The sequence below is a fragment of the Microcaecilia unicolor genome, chromosome 4 (assembly GCF_901765095.1).
Source record: "Microcaecilia unicolor chromosome 4, aMicUni1.1, whole genome shotgun sequence".
Taxonomy (NCBI): domain Eukaryota; kingdom Metazoa; phylum Chordata; class Amphibia; order Gymnophiona; family Siphonopidae; genus Microcaecilia; species Microcaecilia unicolor.
Genome location: NC_044034.1, coordinates 44,814,047 through 44,833,201, shown reverse-complemented (window position 1 = coordinate 44,833,201; position 19,155 = coordinate 44,814,047). Strand labels below are relative to the sequence as shown.

The 19,155-nt window shown below is 40.2% G+C and overlaps 2 protein-coding genes across 6 annotated transcripts in view; one reads left to right on the top strand and one right to left on the bottom strand.

The window, feature by feature from the left end:
• The window catches only part of ANKRD49 (ankyrin repeat domain 49), a 29,367-nt gene extending 26,713 nt beyond the window's left edge, over window positions 1–2,654 (bottom strand). The window contains exon 1 of the mRNA XM_030200205.1: window positions 2,559–2,654. The gene's annotated coding sequence lies outside the window, so the exon portion shown is untranslated. The remainder of the gene's footprint in view (window positions 1–2,558) is intronic.
• The window catches only part of MRE11 (MRE11 homolog, double strand break repair nuclease), a 165,028-nt gene continuing 148,478 nt past the window's right edge, over window positions 2,606–19,155 (top strand). The window contains exons 1-4 of one of the 5 annotated variants that reach the window (XM_030200202.1): window positions 2,606–2,675; window positions 12,369–12,474; window positions 16,452–16,584; window positions 18,739–18,899. In XM_030200202.1, the coding sequence (XP_030056062.1) occupies window positions 12,455–12,474; window positions 16,452–16,584; window positions 18,739–18,899 (314 nt within the window). In that variant the 5' untranslated portion in view covers window positions 2,606–2,675; window positions 12,369–12,454. Of the gene's footprint in view, window positions 3,120–12,368; window positions 12,475–16,451; window positions 16,585–18,738; window positions 18,900–19,155 lie in introns of all 5 variants that reach the window. The other 4 variants (XM_030200203.1, XM_030200200.1, XM_030200199.1 and 1 more) reach the window with 4 other exon arrangements.

The following is a 19,155-nucleotide window of genomic DNA, read 5'->3' as shown; positions in this document are numbered from 1 at the left end:
TGCCTTTTTATAATATACCACTGCATTCCACAAAACAAAAAGGAGCAAGATTCCCACATCATCTTTTTCTTTTGATGTAGGCACAGGAAAAAAAAGATGTTAAATGCTTCCAGTTTCAACCTAATTAATATTTGTTTGTAAATTGTACTTATAAATAGTAAGTCTGATTGTCAAGATCTGATTTTCTTTTATTTTTTGAAAAATATTTTATTGTAGTTTCAAATATTAATATAAAGTCTGAAATATGAATTACATAAGTGTAACATTTGTGAGAACAATATAACCAAACAAAGCACAAAAAACAAACATGAGTAATAAGAATTAATCTAAGGACAAAGGCGTAGTAGGCTAAAAAGTGGATTATTGCTGACCCTGCAAATTATAAGTTAGAAATATATGTATCTACTGTTTTCCATTTTAATAATTTCCTACAGTTTGGGAATGTATGACATTGAAGGTTGGATTCATAGTTCTTATATAAAATAACCCAATTCCACCACATTTGGTAAACAGAGAGATGAATTATCCTTCCAATGATTTATGATAATTTTAATGGCAATAGAGATTAGAAAGCCAAATAAAAGTTTATCTGACTCATCAGATATTTCAGGCATAAAGAAAGACTTCCAAATGATGATTGGGAGGGAAATATTTGTAGATAAAATATTTCTGAAATTTTATACAATATATGTCTGTCCAAAAAATGGGGAGATTGCTACACTCATAACATAAGGAAAAGCGTACCTGTCATTTTGGAGCAAGACCAACATAGGTCAGAAGGGGTTTGACGCTAGCTTTGGCTTTTCTGGGGGGGGAGGGGTCCAGCATGAGCGGTGATAAAATATAAGGATTGGGTGATTGAAGCAGACATTGAAATTGTAGGATCTAAGACCCAAAAAGATTGTCATGTTTTATTTGAAAGATGAGCATTCAAGTCTTTTACCCAAACTTGTTGAGTTTCCAGGCTAAATTTTATTTTATGCAGTTGGAAGGTCTTGTAGATGATGGCAGCATAATGAGAACAGTGGAAAATCTTTCCGATGAAAATATCCAGTGATATTCATTATTGAATGCATAATTTTTGAAGAGTTATTTCAAAGAACGATCTATTTGTAAGAAAGTGGAGGAATTCAAACTCAGGAAGGTTGAATTCAGCTTGGAATTGGGCAAAAGTTTTACATGTAACATTTACCACAGTGATCAATTGGTAATTTAGCAATTAATAATTCTGAATTGTTCCAAATTACAGAATTGTACAATACATTGGAATTTTTTTCTAATATGCAATTTAAAGACTGAAATGAGGTGAGAGTAGCCCTAATGACCAAATGGACTTTCAAGAAAGTAGGAGACGTGTGTAAAACATTTAGGGCCCTGTTTACTAAGCCATGTTATAGGTGTTTTGGTGTCTTTAACGCACGTTAACCATGTACGTGCCTACAATATCCCTATAGGCGCCAACATGGTTAGCACACGTGCTAATTGTTGGCACGTTAAAAACGCTAACGTGCCTTAGTAAACAGGGCCCTTAGTGGAATGTTAGGTGAGAGAGTTGTCTTCAATTTTAACCATGTAAGTGAAGAAAAAGAGAGAGTGGTGTCAAACTCTATTACTCTTTCTCCTTTTCCTCTCCTTTGCTGTTACTCACTAATCTCTTTAACTTCAATGTATTTGATTGTTTGCTGAATTGATGTATGTTTTTGAAGACTGATGTAAGCCACATTGTGCCTGCCCCTGGGTGGGAAAATGTAGGATATAAATGCTATAAATAAATAAATAAACAAACAAACAAACAAACCATTGACAGCCTTCATTTAACTTAAAGGCCGAACGATATTGAGTAAAACCTGGGAAGTTAACACCTCCTAATGATTTGAGGTGTTTCAGTATTTTTAGGGATATATGGGGAGGCTTTTGTTTCCAGAGAAAGTCTGATAGAATTTTGTCTATTTGCATAGAAAAAGTGTAGAAAAATGAACACAAAATATAGAGTATATAGTAGCTTTTGCTAACAGCTAGCTACCATAATTTTTGAAGCACTTTTTATTTGGACATGGGAAGCTTTCAAATAAATTAAAAAGCTGTCCAATAAATTAAAAAATAAATCTTTTGTCCTCCACCTTTTTAAGGCACTGCCTATCCAACTGGCACAGCTTTAGACACGTTACAGATGGACCACCAACAGGCAGTCCCATATAATTCTAATAATCTTTTGCTATTGTGTTGGGTGTACTAAAACCGCGGCAAGCTCCGCCTACTGGCTTCAGCTCATACAATGAACTAGATAGGCTCACATCACACACTTCGTCTCTCGTTTTATCCAGCTCTCCTTGGGTTAGATAGCCTGCCTCGCGCGTACCAATCTCCCGTTCTCAATCTTATCTAACCACCTCCTTAGCCAGGAATTGCTTCCTTCCCCCTTTGACTCTTCTTACGAATATCCTTGCACTCATAAGGTAACTGACAGATCTCTTAAAAAAAAAAAAAAAAATACAATCGCAATATAGAATTTTTTATCTTGAAGAAACAACAATTTAAAGTATTTCCTTTTTACATACCAGGTAGGTTAACAAAGCCAGGCTCTGACTCCTGCCACAGATCCTACCCAAAACATCCCCCTCCAGCAGCGGAAACAGGATCACAGGAAATTACGGAAGTACAAGACACGTCAAGAGGTGGCGGCGCGAGCGGCGGAGTAGAGTAGTCGGCAAGCAGAAGAGAAAAGCGCTGCACTGCAGTCCAGTCGGAGGTGAAGCGAGGAAGTGGAGGGACCTGCGCGGTGGTGGCGGTAGAGAAGCGCTCCGGTTCGGGTTTTGCTCCCTGCCGCGCTTCTTACCGGCTTGTACCGGCCCTGTTTACTACAGTCTAGTAGTTTGAAGAGGAGAAAAGTTAAGGTTTAGTCACACCTGCCCCCCCCCCCCCCCCCTATTCGAGACTCGGGAGTAGAGTCTTCAAATGGGTTAGTCTTCTGTGTGTACTATGACTGTAATGAACCTCTCTTGGTGATACTTGTATCCTACCGTTTACACACGCGCTCGTTTTAGGGTTTATAGTAGTGGCTTATGGATGCTCTGGCACCTCCACTGTTGAACAAACTCATTGATTTTGTCCATGGGGAGGTAATTTCCATTGGGTTTGGCAGTGGCATGTGCATTAACTTTTAAAAATGGGCGCCAGTGTCATAGAAATGATTTTTTTTTGTGGTTGGGGGAATCTCTTCATGTCTCTTTCACACCAAAATTAAAAATGCCCGAGGCCTGCCGTGAGAGATATTTGTATACTCGTTACCTCCATTATATGCAAATCTCTTCTCTCTCACATGTATATTCATTTGAGGTATGCTGAAAATCTGGCCTGTGTGTGGCCCTTAGGACTGAACTTTAGAGCAGGGGTTTTCAACTCGGTCTCAGGACACAGCAAGTCAGTCAGGTTTTCAGGATATCCACAATGAATATGCAAGAGTGTACCTGAATGTAACTCACTTTTCAGGTATTACTGAAAAGGTGTGAACAAAATCCAAATAAATAAATACTACTACTACTATTAAACATTTCTATAGCGCTACTAGACTTACGCAGCACTGTACAAATTAACATGAAAAGACGGTCCCTGCTCAACAGAGCTTTCAATCTAAATTGGACAGACAAACAGACAGCTAGGGGTGGGGAAATTGCAGTGGTAGGGGTGATAAGTGAGGGTGTTGAGTAAGAGAGTCATGGTTAGGAGTCGAAAGCAGTAGCAAAGAGGTGGGCTTTAAGCCTAGACTTGAAGACAGCCAGAGACTGAGCCTGACGTACTGGCTCAGGGAGTCTATTCCAGGCATAGGGAGCAGCGAGATAGAAGGAACGGAGTTAGCAGTGGGGGAGAAGGGGGATGACAGGAGACATTTACCCAGCGAACGGAGTTCACGGGGAGGAGTGTAGGGAGAGATGAGAGCGGAAAGGTACTGAGGAGCTGCAGAGTGGATGCACTTGTAGGTCAAAAGGAGAAGTTTGAACCGTATGCGGAAGCGGATAGGGAGCCAGTGAAGCGACTTGAGGAGAGGGCTAACATGAGTATAGTGACTCTGGCGAAATATAAGACACGCAGCAGAGTTTTGGACAGATTGAAGAGGAGATAGATGGCTGAGCGGGAGACCAGTGAGAAGCAAATTGCAGTAGTCTAGGCGAGAGGTGATAAATAAATAAAAGTTTGATTATAGAGGCAGAGCATGCAAATTTGCCTCATGCATATTCATTGTGGATAGTTTGCAAACCAGACTGCCTTGGTGTGGCCTGAGGATTGGGTTGATATTCCTCTGCTTTAGAGCAAAGTAACAAAGCAGAAAAGCTTATTTCACTGCTGTAAGTGTGGATAATCTAATCTTAGATACTTAATTGACATTGCCAGTAAACACACCACTTCCCATGTTTTTGTTTAATGGGGGAAGGGGACAACTTCTGTTTCCAAAGGGCCCTAAATCTATTGGGTTTTCAGGCAATCCATGATAAATACGTATGAGAGAGATTTGCCTAACCGTTGCCTTCATTGTATACCGTGGGGGTCTCAGCTTAGTCCTGAGGACACCTAGGTATTCAGGTTTTCAGTATATACACAATGAATATGTATAGGAGAGATTTGTATACAATGGAGTAATACATATAAATTTAACTCGTGCATATTCATTTTGGGGGGGAATCCTGAAAACGACTAGCTGGGTGTGTACTGAGGACTGGGTTGAGAACCACTGCTGTATGCAAATCTCTTTGTGAGCTGTTACTCAGAAAAATATTTTTAGTGCACTGCACCGGTGCAGTTGTCATGTGCATGAGCCATGCTTCTCCTTTTACACATGTACTGTAGAGAATGACATGGGGATAAAATTTATCCCTGTCCCTGCTCCGTCCCCACCCTGTCCCCGCAGGCCCCGTCTCAATCCCTGTCCTGGCTCCGTCCCCACCCCGTCTGTGCAGGTTCTTTTCCAATCTGCAGAAGCCTCAAACACTTATTTTATATTTAAATCTTTTTATTAAAGTTTAAAAAGGAACACTATGCTGTGCAACTGTTGTTTATAAATTACAAATAGAAAACAATAATGACAATGGGCAGCTATAATAAACCCTTCCAACCCCAACAATAACTGACTTCTACTACCATAAGGAATCCTAATCCACCCTGTTAAAATGTCCAGGGGTACAAAATACAACCTGTTCTGTATGCCCTAGAGGGGAGAAATATGCTCTATGAAGCACTGTTATGATTTTTTTAATCTGTGATGAATAAGAAGTCATTAACAATCTCAGGATTCAGTCTAGCTCTCCCTGTCTTCCACAGTCCTTCCTGCAATAGAAGATGTCTTCTTAGAAGATGTGCTGGTAGCAGGAATGTATAGCATCCCCCATGCAAATTTTGCTAGTTGTGGCCTGCTTGTTTTTCCAAAAAATAAAAATATTAAGTGACATGGGGACAAAGTTTGTCCCTGTTCTCACTGGCTCTGTCCCCATCCCCGCCCCGTCTTCGTGGGCTCTGACCCTGGCCCTATCCCTGTGGTTGTTGCGGTCCCCGTCCCTGTGTCATTCTCTAATGTAGAGAAGATGTAATGGTGAAAACAGGCTGGATTTACTAAGCTTGTTTTTCCTCATAGACCAGGGGTCTTCAGACTTGGCCTGGAGGACCACTAGGCAGCCAGGTTTTCAGGATATTCACAATTAATATGTGTGAGAGGTTTTCATACATCTCTTGCATATTCATTGTGGTTCCTCTTTTTTTTTTTTTTTAGTGTTATTCATTATGGATATCCTGACTGGCTAGTGCTCTTCCAGGGTAGGTTTGAAAAACCATTGCATAAAGAAAAGTATCAATAAAGCAAACCCTAAGTATATACTCATTCAGGATTCTGAGCAGCAACATCAAAATGTTTTGCAGTTAGAAATGCTATGAGCCAGTTTGAGTGTTTTTATTTAGGGGTCATTTACTAAAGTGCAATAAGTAGTTAGCACATGGCCTTGGTAACAGTTGCCACACTGGCGTGACAGTACACACTCAATGGTTCCCAAGACCTGTTTTTCAAGATATCTGCAATGAATATTCCATGAGTTAGATTTGCATGCACTACCTCCATTGAACATAATAGTTGCCATACTGGGTCAGACCAATGGTCCATCTAGCCCAGTATCCTGTTTCCAACAGTGTCCAAGCCAGGTCACAACTACCTGGCAGAAACCCAAATCGTGGCAACATTCCATGCTACAATTCCCAGGGCAAGCAGCTGCTTCCCCATGTCTGTCTCAATAGCAGACTATGGACTTTTCTTCCAGGAACTTGTCCAAACCTTTTTTAAACTCGGATATGCTAACCACTGTTACTGTATCCTCCGGCAAAGAGTTCCAGAGCTTAACTATTTGTTGAGTGAAAAAATATTTCTTCCTATTTTGTTTTAAAAGTACTTCCATGTAACTTCCTTGATTGTCCCCTGGTCTTTATACTTTTGAAATGAGTAAAAAATCAATTTACTTCTACTTGTTCTACACCACTCATAAATATTAATTGCAGATATCCTGAAAACCTGACTGGCTGAAGTTCCCCCAGGACAGTTTTGGGAACCACTGCACTAGCTGTATAATGTGAAATGGGGTGGGGAATGGGTGTGGACTTCACTTTTCAGTTAGCACATAGTAATTGCCTGTGTGTTAACCCCCATGTTTTATTTTATTTGTAACAGTATTTATAACCCACAATTTTCCAAATGAAATGGCTCAGTGTGGCTTACAAAAGTTACAGTGAAAACATTTTTTTAGTTAACATCAGAAGTGTTATGTCAGGGAGGGTAGATGTGCATCGAGGGCGGGAGCTGGAACTGATTTAGCTCGGTTGTTGGGTACTGTAGTTCGGGAAAATATTTTTGAAGAGGTAGGCTTTAAGGTGCTTGTGAAAGATCAAGTAGTGGTTCATTCTTCTCAGATCTCTGGGAAGGGAGTTCCACCATTTGGTGCTTATGTAAGAGAATCCTCTTGAGTGGACTAATTTGTATGCGAGTTTCTTACAGTTTGGGTAAAGCAGAGTTAGATAATTTCTGGCATTCACGAGTTTTTTTTGGTGGTAGCGTGATCAGATCATTCATGTAGTTTGGGTGCAGCACCAAAGAGGATTCTATAGACCATGGTTCGGAGTTTGAACATTATTCGCACCCTAATGGGGAGCCAGTGTAGGGCTTACAACAGTGGGCCGACTGTGTCGAATCGTGAGCATCTGAAGATTAGCCTAGCTGCTGTGTTCTGTGCAGTTTGCAGTTTATATGGTGGTAGTTCTTTGCAGCCCACATAGATTCCATTGCAGTAGTCTATGTGGGTGAGAACCATTGATTGTACTAGCATATGGAGTATGGACTTTGGGAAGTACCCTCTAATTCTCCTCAGTTTCCACATCACATGGAACATCTTGGAGGTGACACTTTCTGCTTGTTTGTCAAAGGACTGTTTTTGGTCTAGAATTACTCCTAGAACCTTAAGGTGATAGGCAATAAGATATGTGGATCCGTCCATGGTGAAGCTTGAGAACATTGTGTTGCAGTATGGTGATGTCATTACTAGAAGTTGTGTCTTTTCCCTGTTCATTTTTAGCTTGAAGGCTAATTTGATCATATCCATAATTTCATTTAGGTTTTTCTTGAAGGGGATGATACATCGTCAGCGCAAATGAATGGTTGAAGGCCTTTCTTTGCTAGTGATTTTGCTAACGGAATCATCATTATATTAAAAAAAGGTGGGTGAGATTGTGGATCCTTGGGGCACTCCACAGATCTCTTTCCAGAGGGGAGATTGTGTCGTTCATCTTTAGTACATAAGTAATGCCACACTGGGAAAAGACCAAGGGTCCATCGAGCCCAGCATCCTGTCCACGACAGCGGCCAGTCCAGGCCAAGGGCACCTGGCAAGCTTCCCAAACGTACAAACATTCTATACATGTTATTCCTGGAATTGTGGATTTTACTTGGTATGATCTTGACGTGAGTAATCCTTCAAACCAGCTTTGTACCATTCCCCCAATCCCTGTTTCATCTAGTAGCCTTAACAAGGTTGGGTGGTCCACCATGTCAAATGCTGAGGATATATCAAACTGTAATAAAAGGATCTTTTTGCCTAGATTTACTTGCCTTCTAAAATTAGTGACTGTTATTGTTAGGGTGGTCTCTGTGCTAAACCATTGCCTGAATCCTGATTGTGATTCGTGCAATATGGAGCATGTGTGCAGATATTCCATCAGCTGCAGATAACAGCACTTCAGTAGGTGGTATTGATGCATTAAATGATAAAGGTTTATTTTCCCTATGCAGTAACTGTATGGGCAGGCACTGAGAACACTCAACAGTTACCATGCAGTAATCTGGACAGTTGAAAGGTATTGCGCAAAAACCCACTTTAGGTACAGACTAAGATTTTATTACTGACATATTCTTTCATAGGGCTGTTTATTATCTACATACTTATTTTTGCTGAAAAATATCAAGGAGTTTTAATTTTTGATAAAATAAAAGCAAAAATAAAAATCCTTATATTTGATGTGGAGGTTTTGTGAGCCAATGCTTAAATGAAGCTGAGAACGCTTAACCATGCAGTTCCTATGTATGCTGTTTTGGTTTCAGCAACAACTGAAGCTATTTTTCTTTCTTTTAATGGATAAAAACAGCAAAAGATGAAGAATAATTAAGAACTGTTCACAAAGATTCCCTGAACAGACTGGTGTATTGGAACTGATCTGTTCAAGAAGGCATATCAATAACATTCGCCCTCAACACTAAATAATAAGACTGCACATGAAATAGAAACACCGAACTCCTATCAATGGACTTACTAACCTCTCTGATATAAATGAACAAGCACCACCTTTTTATAGTTGATGACCTAATGTATGTTAGAATTCCAATCTATCACTCAAGAACCAATATACAATAATACTATAACGTATTCTTCTTTTCCATGTATGTATGGACCTTAATGCAATGCCTTTGTAATTCTGTTACCCGGAAATGGCAACCGCCATTACGGCAAATGTAAGCCACATTGAGTCTGCAAATCGATGGGAAAATGTGGGATACAAATGCTACAAATAAATAAAAATCTATTGATTTTAAGTCCTCATATTAGCCATAGCAAAATTGTATTATGTCTTTGGGTTTGCGCAAAATCCTGTTAAGTCAACAAGAAGTACTCCTGTGGGAAGAGAAATTAAAAAAGCTAATTTCCTAATACAGTCGAGTCTTGACTATCCGATGTAACCGGGACTGGCCCATTGTAGGATGTGAAGTGTCGGATAATACGGTAAACAATGATAACCCCTCACACAATGTACGAAAAACATACTTTATGCATGAGGAATAGGCATAGGGTATCTTTAATTTAAAAATATTGTTTATTAACACTAATCAGCAATGAAAAATTGTACCGCAGGCAATTTGAGCACAAATGCAGATCAGTATACACAGCACAGTAATTGTACAACAGGCAATGTGAACAGAAATACAGAGCAGTATACACAGCACAGTAATTGTACAACAGGCAATGTGAACAGAAATACTCTACAGATACAGGACTGAGCAATGGAAACCATATTTATCAACTGCATATACAGTACAGAAATACAGAACCAAGTAGAGCCCCATTTCTCAAGATCACTGTGTTGTCTTCTCCAGTCCAAACCAGTATGAAGCAGAAATCAAGTTAGCGGTACTAAACCTGGAAACTCTCGGGATCTAAGCGTGAGAGTAACAATAAAGAAAGTGCTGCAAGTGTTAACAAACAAACAGGAATACAGTAGGTGTACATTCGGTACTGTATAAAACTCATTGTGCACAAGAATCCTACCATGATTCCATTTTTGTGAAAGCACGGACTCGGATGAAAAATGGAACCCTGGCAGGAAAAGTAGGCTCTTGGCTCACATAGCACAGGTCCAAAAATTTTTGCAAAAGCACGGTCTCGGATCAAAAATGCTTTCCTGGCTGGAAAGCAGCTCAAAACATTTTTAAAGTTCACTTTCTTTAGCAGTTCCTTTCTACAAACGTTTCTGCAGCTGAAGCCTAAGGTTATGGCTGTGGGAGCCTCATTTTCCCTCAGATTTCCTTGTACTACTACTACTACTTATCATTTCTATAGCGCTTGTGTGGTCACTTATGGGACTAATAGATATGTTTTCTTGGATCCCCCACTCACTTGGAAAATTTTGTTCTTAACAAACCTGTTTTTCAAGATAGTGTTACCTAGATATGTTCCTTTCGGTGGGGAATATTAGAGTAGACCAATATAATGAAATTATTATCTGCCTGCTTTGTTTCATTTCCTTTTTCTTTCTTTTTTTTTTTTTTTTTTTGGGGGGGGGGGGGGGGGGTTATAGAAATTGATGTGATTATTGCAGTACTACTGTTCCCGTAATGTGTGGTCTAGGCTTAATTTACTCTGGTGTTTTAAGACGTTCTTTTCCCTGTTTGTTATTCATTGATTTCATGTTGTATCATATGTACAGTGTAATAAAAGATTGCTAATCAAAAAAATTGAGGGTGAAAGTATATTAAAGATGCATAGATTTTATTAAGACAATTATAAAAACTATTGGAATAGAAGAGAAATAACTGTGGAATAGGCACAGAATCGAGCAGTTGTCAGGGTGGTGTTTAGACAGAGGAGTCTATCGGCCTTATTTTCGAAAGTGATGGGCGCCTGTATTTCGACCCAAATCGGGAGATGGGCGCCCAAATCTGTATAATCAAAAGCCGATTTTAGGCGTCTTCAACTGCACTCCGTCGCGGGAACAAACAAAGTTGACGGGGGCGTGTCGGAGGCGTGGTGAAGGTAGGACTGGGGTGTGTTTGTTGGCCGAGGAGAGATTGGCGCCCTCGGCCGATAATCGAAAAAAAAGGCGTTTTTACCGCACATTTGGGTCACTTTTTTTGGACCCTTTTTTTCATGAACAAGTCCCAAAAAAGTGCCCTAAATGACCAGATGACCACCGGAGGGAATCGGGGATCACCACCCCTGACTCCCCCAGTGGTCACTAACCCCCCTCCCACCAAAAAAAAAACAACTTTAGCAACTTTTTTTCCCAGCCTCAAATGCCATACCCAGCTCCATCACAGCAGTATGCAGGTTCCTGGAGCAGTTGTTAGTGGATGCAGTGGACTTCAGCCAGGTGGACCCAGGCCCATCCTCCCCTACCTGTTACACTTGTGGTAAATGGGAGCACTCCAAACCGCCCCCAAAATCCACTATACCCACATCTAGGTGCCCCCCTTCAGCCATAAGTGCTATGGTAATGGTGTAGAGTTGTGGGCAGTGGGTTTTGGGGGGGATTTGGGGGGCTCAGCACCCAAGGGAAGGGAGCTATGGACTTGGGAGGTATTTAACTTTTTTTTTTTTTACTTGTTACAAGTGCCCCCTAGGGTGCCCGGTTGATGCCTTGGCATGTGAGGGGGACCAGTGCACTACGAATCCTGGCCCCTTCCACGACCAAATGCCTTGGATTTGTTTGTTTTTGAGCTGGGTGCCTTTGGTTTCCATTATCGCTGAAAAATGAAACTGCCCAGCTCAAATCCGCACAAATCCGATGTATTTGCCTGGCACAAACCGTATTATTGAAAAAAAAGATGGACGCCCATTTTTTTCCGAAAATACGGTCTGTCCTGCCCCTTCATGTACCCGTTCTTGGAGATACACCCATGGAGATGGGCGTTCGATTATGCCCCTCCACATAACTATGCTGTTTAAAGTATTCATATAATTCCAAAGATTTCTAGATTGCTTTCCTGCTTCAGTACTCAGCCAATCATAACAGTGTGCAATAACTCCATAAAATAGGTGGATCAGTGTTAGATGTGCATTAAACTGATAACTGATGTTATGAGTCTCATTTTCAAAGCATATAGACTTATGGGCTCCTTTTACAAAGCTGCGCTAGTGATTCTAACATGGCAAATGCAACAAAGCCCAGTCAATTTCTGTGGGTTTCGTCACATTTCTTGCGTTGGAATTGCTAGTGTGACTTTGTAAAAGGAGCCCTATGTGCTTTGAAAATGAGCACCTAAGTGTATTGAGACCATTGCAATTGTCACCTGCACTGTTTTATGACCTTCACACAAACTAAAATGCTTAGACATTTGCACCTGCAAACACAAATCAGTTTTCCTGTCATACTTTTGAATCTGAGTGACATGTTCAAATCAAAACCTCAATTTGATCTGTTGAACATTGAACAGAGTTAGGAAAATGAATGAATATTAACTGATACAAAAATAAAAGCTCTACACAGAATGGCAAAACTGTTAGCTTAGGCAGAGTATTGCTGTGTATTTTAGTGAATGCACCACTTAAATTTTGTGCTTTTTCTCACTTGTAAAACAGCATTTGACTCTGCCCCTCAACCTCTCCTTACCAGCGTTGAGCATCGTTCAGTTATTCGCCTGTCGTGATCTCACCTTAATACCAGGATGAGCTCTTCAAATGCACTGTAAGAAACTTCAGAGATATCTTCTTTCTGAATGTGAATTTATAGCTTATTAAAAATGCAGAGTCAGTTGGTTCATGTAAGACTTGGTGAAAGCTAGGGGAGAGAATGGTGTTGCTTGGTAATAAGGAGAAGTTATTTATTCCACTTTGTTTGGGGAATTAGCCTATGAATCATAACAACACCAAGAATAACCAATAACATTTGCAGTAGGAACAGAAAGTTACCCAAGCAAGCTATTTTACTATATGTACCACTAATATAATACCAATATACAATATATTTATACAGAAATGGTAGATATCATCTTTTGCTTGGAATCTCAGAACAAATGTATAACTAGAAAGTAGGATTCTGCTAAATTATCCTTGCCAGCAATACAGTAAGGCTTACTTCTGCAGTTGGCCATTATGTTTTCTTGTATGTCATAGTGGGGCAGCTTGTGCCCAGCTTACTTCCGGTAGGATGATGATGGTTCCAAAATTTCTTTGGCTTTTTTTCATTTCAACCGCATGTCTGTGTGGGTCCTGAGTGATGTAGTCCCTGCCATCCGTGGGTTATGTGGTGTGAGCTCTAAACCAGGGGTGGAGAACCATGGTCCTCAAGGGCCACGAGCTAGTCAAGTTTTAAAAGTTTTACACAATGAATATATATGAGATCGATTTGCATGTACTGCTTCCATCATATGCAAATAAATCTCATTCATATTCATTGTGGAAAACTTTAAAACTCGACTGGGTTGTGGCTTTCGAGGACAGTGGGTTCCCACCCCTGCTCTAAACAGTGTGTTTGGAATTTCCCAGCCTGGAAACTTGTGGCTTTGTAGGGTTGTTTGGGTGGAAGATGGCCTTCGTGAACCTACTCATGCTAGCAGATTCATTGGAATGGTTGATCTTTGCTGTTTAGTATTGGTGCATTCAGAGGTTGCCAACATGTCTTCCCTGTATAGAATTGTATACATAGAACCTTGTTCAGGATATTGATTTACAGTATGCAATACAGCAGAATGAGCTACACCTTCTGCAGTTCCCTTTCACCTCCACTATACGATTGGGCATCATACATGATGCTACTTTTTCACACTACTCTCAAACTATGGAATGCTCTACCTGTTGCCATTAAGTTACAATCCTTCCTTCCCAACCCCTCAAAACCTGGCTGTTCAGACAAACTTTCTCTTTTTAATTCTTTTTTTTTAAAATTATTATTATCTTGTAAACCACTTTGATGCAACCTATATCAAGTGTTTGTAAATAAATAAAATAAATAATTGCTATATGTTTATATAATACAAGGGCTAGGATCCACTCTTTGGGTTTGCAGTTATGCACCTGAGTAATTAACAAGAGTGAGTATAATCACCTAGATCAAGTGTAATCACATAGTTCTATATAATTTTGTCTTGAAATCCCTGCCTTACTCTCTCCCAGACTCTCACCCTAACTCTCCTGATACTCCTTCACTTCCACCTATTCACCTACCTCTAAAGGCAGGAGTGATGCCCAATAACTCCTGCCTCAGTAGCCACCACATCTTGCATATTTGAAGATATAAAATGATTGTATTACAAGTAGATTGTATAGAGTAAGGACATTGTTTTTGCCCTTATCAACACAACAGAAGTCTGTCTGTCTGTCTGAGTGCACAATAACCCTCTGAAAATTAAGCAGAATAGGATTACATTTGGCCTAGGGGAAAAGACTCATTGACTTCAACAATAGACCATATTGGACCAGGGGTTTGAAAAGAATAAACCCAGCTCAATGCAGAATAGAAACTTGCATACAGTGAAATGTAGCAGTAGGAGAGTAGCGGCTTGAAAGGAGCAATTTCTTATTCCCAAACCTTCCCCCTCCCCAATTACCTCCTACCACCAGATTTCCACTACTCCTAAAAAGCTCTAACCTCCAAAAATAGTCCTGCAGCTTCTCCAACTAACACCAAACCCCCTTGCCCAGTGGTTCCCAGCCAGTCAGGTTTTCAGCTGCAGTGGGAATTGAACTCAGTTCCCCAAGATCAAAGTCCGCTGAACCAACCACTTTTTGAAAGTATATTGCAGGTTACTTCCTCTCTGTGCTAAACTAAAGCACTTTCTGTAACAGCTTAAAACTGAAAACAAGCGCTGTCTGCTGGACAATTAAGAGAAATACACTTCATCAGTAAAATAGTACAGTTTTCAGGCTTAGAAACCCACAGTTTTGTCACACCTACAAACAAGTCATTGACTTCATCACAACGGGACAGTCTGTGATCCGAATATATGTGTAAGGAAGAAAGTCCCGTCACCACACATTGCACTAATTAGACATCATAACACAGCTGACCGCTGATGCAGGTGCTGTGCACTGAAACATGGCGCCTATACAGATATTGTAGGCACGTATATGGTTAACGTGCGTTAAAAACGTTAACGCGCCTATAACCCTGCTTGATATACAGGGCCCTTTGTTTGTAACTAAATCTGCAAAGTTGATTCAAAAGATGCCTACTTTGCATTAAATATAACAATTCCACACGTTAGCCATTTTCCCTGTTAATTATACCCTTTTACAACCGGGCTTCAGTTTTGCAAAGTTGGTCTTCTGCAAAATGTTTTCTTTGTTTTCCTCTTTTTTTTTTTTTTTTTTGTGACCTCACAATATTAGGGCAATCTAACTGGAATTGTGTCTGCTACAGAGTCACTGTTCTACATAATTTTGTTTTTAATGCCTTCCAGTTTTCCTCCGTAAATGCTATAAGAGTACAACATTTTGACAGCTTTCTAGAAGACAACCTCAGCCTCAAGAAGTAGAAAATAAAATGTTGCTGTTCCATGCAAACACTAGAACAAATTATGTATGATTGTTTGTAAGGAATCTAATGTGAGAAAGTAAATCTTTCTTCCCAAGAAAAATGGGAGGAGTAGCCTAGTGGTTAGTTCAGCGGACTTTGATCTTGGGGAACTGAGTTCAATTCCCACTGCAGCTCCTTGTGACTCTGGGCAAGTCACCTAACAAATAAGTACCTGTATATAATATATGTATATAACCGCTTTGAATGTAGTTGCAAAAAAACCACAGAAAGGCGGTATATCAAGTCCCATTCCTTTTCCCTTTCATCTACATGTGTCCTGGACTAGAGATGAGCACACTCAGCCTTCTCTGGGCTTTGTCCTTCTGGGTGAATATCAACTGGCAAGGTATTTGTTTATCTTTAGTTGCTACACTGATTCAGATTCTGTATTCCACTGACTAATAACCAGGTTTTAGTTTATTTGGACCCAGCATTATAGATTTTTCTTCCAGATTGCCCTTTACTGATCAGTGTGAAAAAAAATCCATATTTAATGGTCTTACTTTACGTTTTAGAGTACTGAAACTCAAGCATTTCTTAAGGGGTTTCATTAGATACATTCTGTGTGTAATAGATTTGGATTTTTTAGGTTTGATTACTTGCTTTTTCAAATCTAAACTCAAGGTGATTTGAAAAGGTAGAGTAGCCATTTCTCTGGCCAAGAGAGCTTACAACCTAAAGGGCCTAGTTCTTAACCTGCAGTGAAATAGCATGTTTGTATGCTGTTTTGTCGCTGGAACATTTGCCACAAGTTTCACTTATACGCAGTAAATTTATTTCTTTGGTGTGGTAGCAGGGAATATCACACATTCTGGTCACAGCAATGCAAAGATGGTTTGTATTCAGCTATTCACTATCTTGTAAAGGGCCATCTGGGTCTTGTTTTAGAATTGTTCCTCTCCCCTAATCTGTTATGTGCCTATAGTGACCTTTGTGTTAAAAATGTCTGTATGACATGTGTAAGGATTTAGTATATTGTTTAATCTGACCAAAGTACATTGGACTGTTAGCTCTGAAGCATTCTCGATGTATTGTTTTGATAAATGTTCATAGCTATTTTGGTCTTTTGTGACTAAGCCTCTCGTTTTTTTTTTTTAATACAGAGAGAGTTAATTACTTAATAGAATATTCTGTTTTATTCAATATAGTGAAGATGAAAACACTTTTAAAATCCTTGTTGCCACCGATATCCATCTGGGGTACATGGAGAAAGATGCAGTACGTGGAAATGACACTTTTGTGACTTTTGCAGAAATTTTGCAACTTGCTCAGGACCATGAAGTAAGTGCTTGATGCAGCTGAGCCCTCAAGGGAAGTACCAGGAAACTTTTGTGTCTCACTTCTTATGTTATGCTTCTTTTTGTTCCTGTACAAACGGTTTCTTTGGGGGGAGGGGGACAGGGACGGAGAGGAGGGGAAGAGGGTGACAGTTTCCTCCACCTTAATACAGAACAAGGGTCATGAGTTTTTATTTGCAACTGCATGGGGATTCTTTTTCTGTTTTTTTGATCCTCTCTGAACTTGCCTAGTCCAGTCATCACAGAAACGGTTTTCTACTGGGGATCTTCTGGAACTGACAGTCATGGGCCCTAAATCTGGGCACTAAGTGGTGGTGTTCTGCGATTACTGCTACCCCTTCCCCCCAGTCTAGGGGGCTCTGAATTCTGCAGCATTCCCTGGCCTGAGGAGTAGAAGGCTTGATGGAAGATTTGAAACCTGGTTCTCCACGTGGCAGCAATACCACTGAGCTGCTGTCTTGGGCATTTTTGCAAGGAAGTAGTCCCAAAGTTTGCATCTTTGAATATTTATTAGGTTAATAAAAGTAGCATATGCTTTCTTGGTTCTTTTGTTTTTTGGTATATTAGTGATCACATGTTGCAGTAGATGTCTACTAGTAATCCTACTGGAGGGAGGGGGAGAGATAAGGCGAGGGGAAACTTGAACACCCTAGGTAGTGTTCATTCTCTAACTGCTCCTGTTTCATGGAACGTTTTACCACAGAATATGAGAGGATGCTCTGAGTACCTGTATTTTAGAAAGTTAGTTATGGTCAAGCATTTGAAAGGAGTAGGAGAGTGTTTGTGTAAAGCTGTTGGGGAGGAGGTTGCATGAGGGGTTGGGGTTGACAGGGGTTGTGGGATGGCTTGTTTGTAAAAGTTTTGTGAATTGTTATATTTATACTCTTGGATTGTAAGGAAGCTGAGGGATTGGGATGTGCTGTTGATTGTATATGGCCTTGCATTGTCTAATAGAGGCAGGGCTTTTTTTGAGGGGGTACTTGGGGGTACTGAGTACCGGCACCTTTTCCATCGTCTACTAAAATTGACCCAAGTTTTAATGATAGAGCACAGGCTCTACATACCAATTCTGTCTTGTAATAGATTCTGTGACTGGTTGCAGGGGGCCTGGCTATTGTGGGGTGGGTCCCTCAGTGATCACCCCACTCTTGAGGGGTGGCCTAGCATTTGAGTACCAGCACCTTTTTTTGCTAGAACAAACACACTGAATAGAGGTGATATATAAATTTGAATAAAACTAAAATAAATAAATACAACCAACCAACCTACCTACCTTTATACTTGTATATAGGTCAACTTCACATATAAGTCACATCCAGACTTTCATCTTAAATACTAAGAAACTGTGATGACTCTTCATTAAATATTTAGAAATCACAAATGAGTTTTGCAAAGCGGACAGACTTTATGCTTGTTGGTAAACAGAGGTTTGACTTCATGGCTTCCAAGCCCACAATTGCTAGATGGCTGACGGAGACTATCACGTCAGCTACTTTGCTTGCAGGGAAGCAAGCTCTTCAGGCCTTGTGGGCGCATTCTGTGAGACGTACAGTGACATTCTGAGCAGAGACCACCTTACTATCTCCAGCGGATATTTGCAAGGCAGCGATGTGGTCAGCACTGTATACCTTTGCCAAGGCACTACAGGGTGGATTTTATGGCATGTTCTAAGCCAGTTTTGGTGCAAAACCAGCAGGAAAGACAACAGAGCAGGAAAAAATTAGCAAAACCACTGCTCCCCCCCCCCCTCCCTTTACAAAAAACCAGAGAAGCAAACAAAGAGAACCCAATGCAGGTAAGGTATACATTAAAGAGAGAGCAACAGAAGCTAAAACAGCCCCCTCAATATTGTTGTAAAACAAGAAGATGCACAATTACAAGGAAAGTTCAATATCTGAATAAAACCTTTTGGACATAGTCCATTTAATGATTTAAAAATTAAAGTACAATTTTAAACTTAATATGCTGCTTCACAGGCAGCCAATGCAGACTTCTTAAGGGCGAGGCCTTTTCAAACTTGCCTACCCCAAAAATCAATGTGGCACAGATGCCATTAAATGATTGAGTAATAGTGAGCAGATTACTCCATGCAGTGGGTTAAAGCTCTTGGTAATATATTTTCCTGTTTTCTTCCCAGGTGGATTTTTTACTTCTAGGTGGGGACCTTTTCCATGATAATAAACCCTCCCGAAGAACCCTTCACACATGTGTTGAGCTGCTAAGAAAACACTGTATGGGTGATCGCCCCATACAGTTTGAAATTTTGAGTGATCAGTCTGTCAATTTTGGCTTTAGCAAGTAAGTATGTACGTATTTATTATTTTTTTTTTCTTTAATTTGGTATACTGCCTTATCCGACTGGTAGGTCAAGGCGGTGCACATAAAGAACAATATATAAAGGAAAGAACGCTAGTTTGTAAATATGATAGCTCACAGGCTTACAAGAGTAACCACAATCAGTCTCTTTGTTGCCTAGTCAGACATTTATTTTGGTATCTGAACCCTGAAAGCTTCTTGGATAAAATGGGTTTTTAATAAGATCTTAAATTGGATT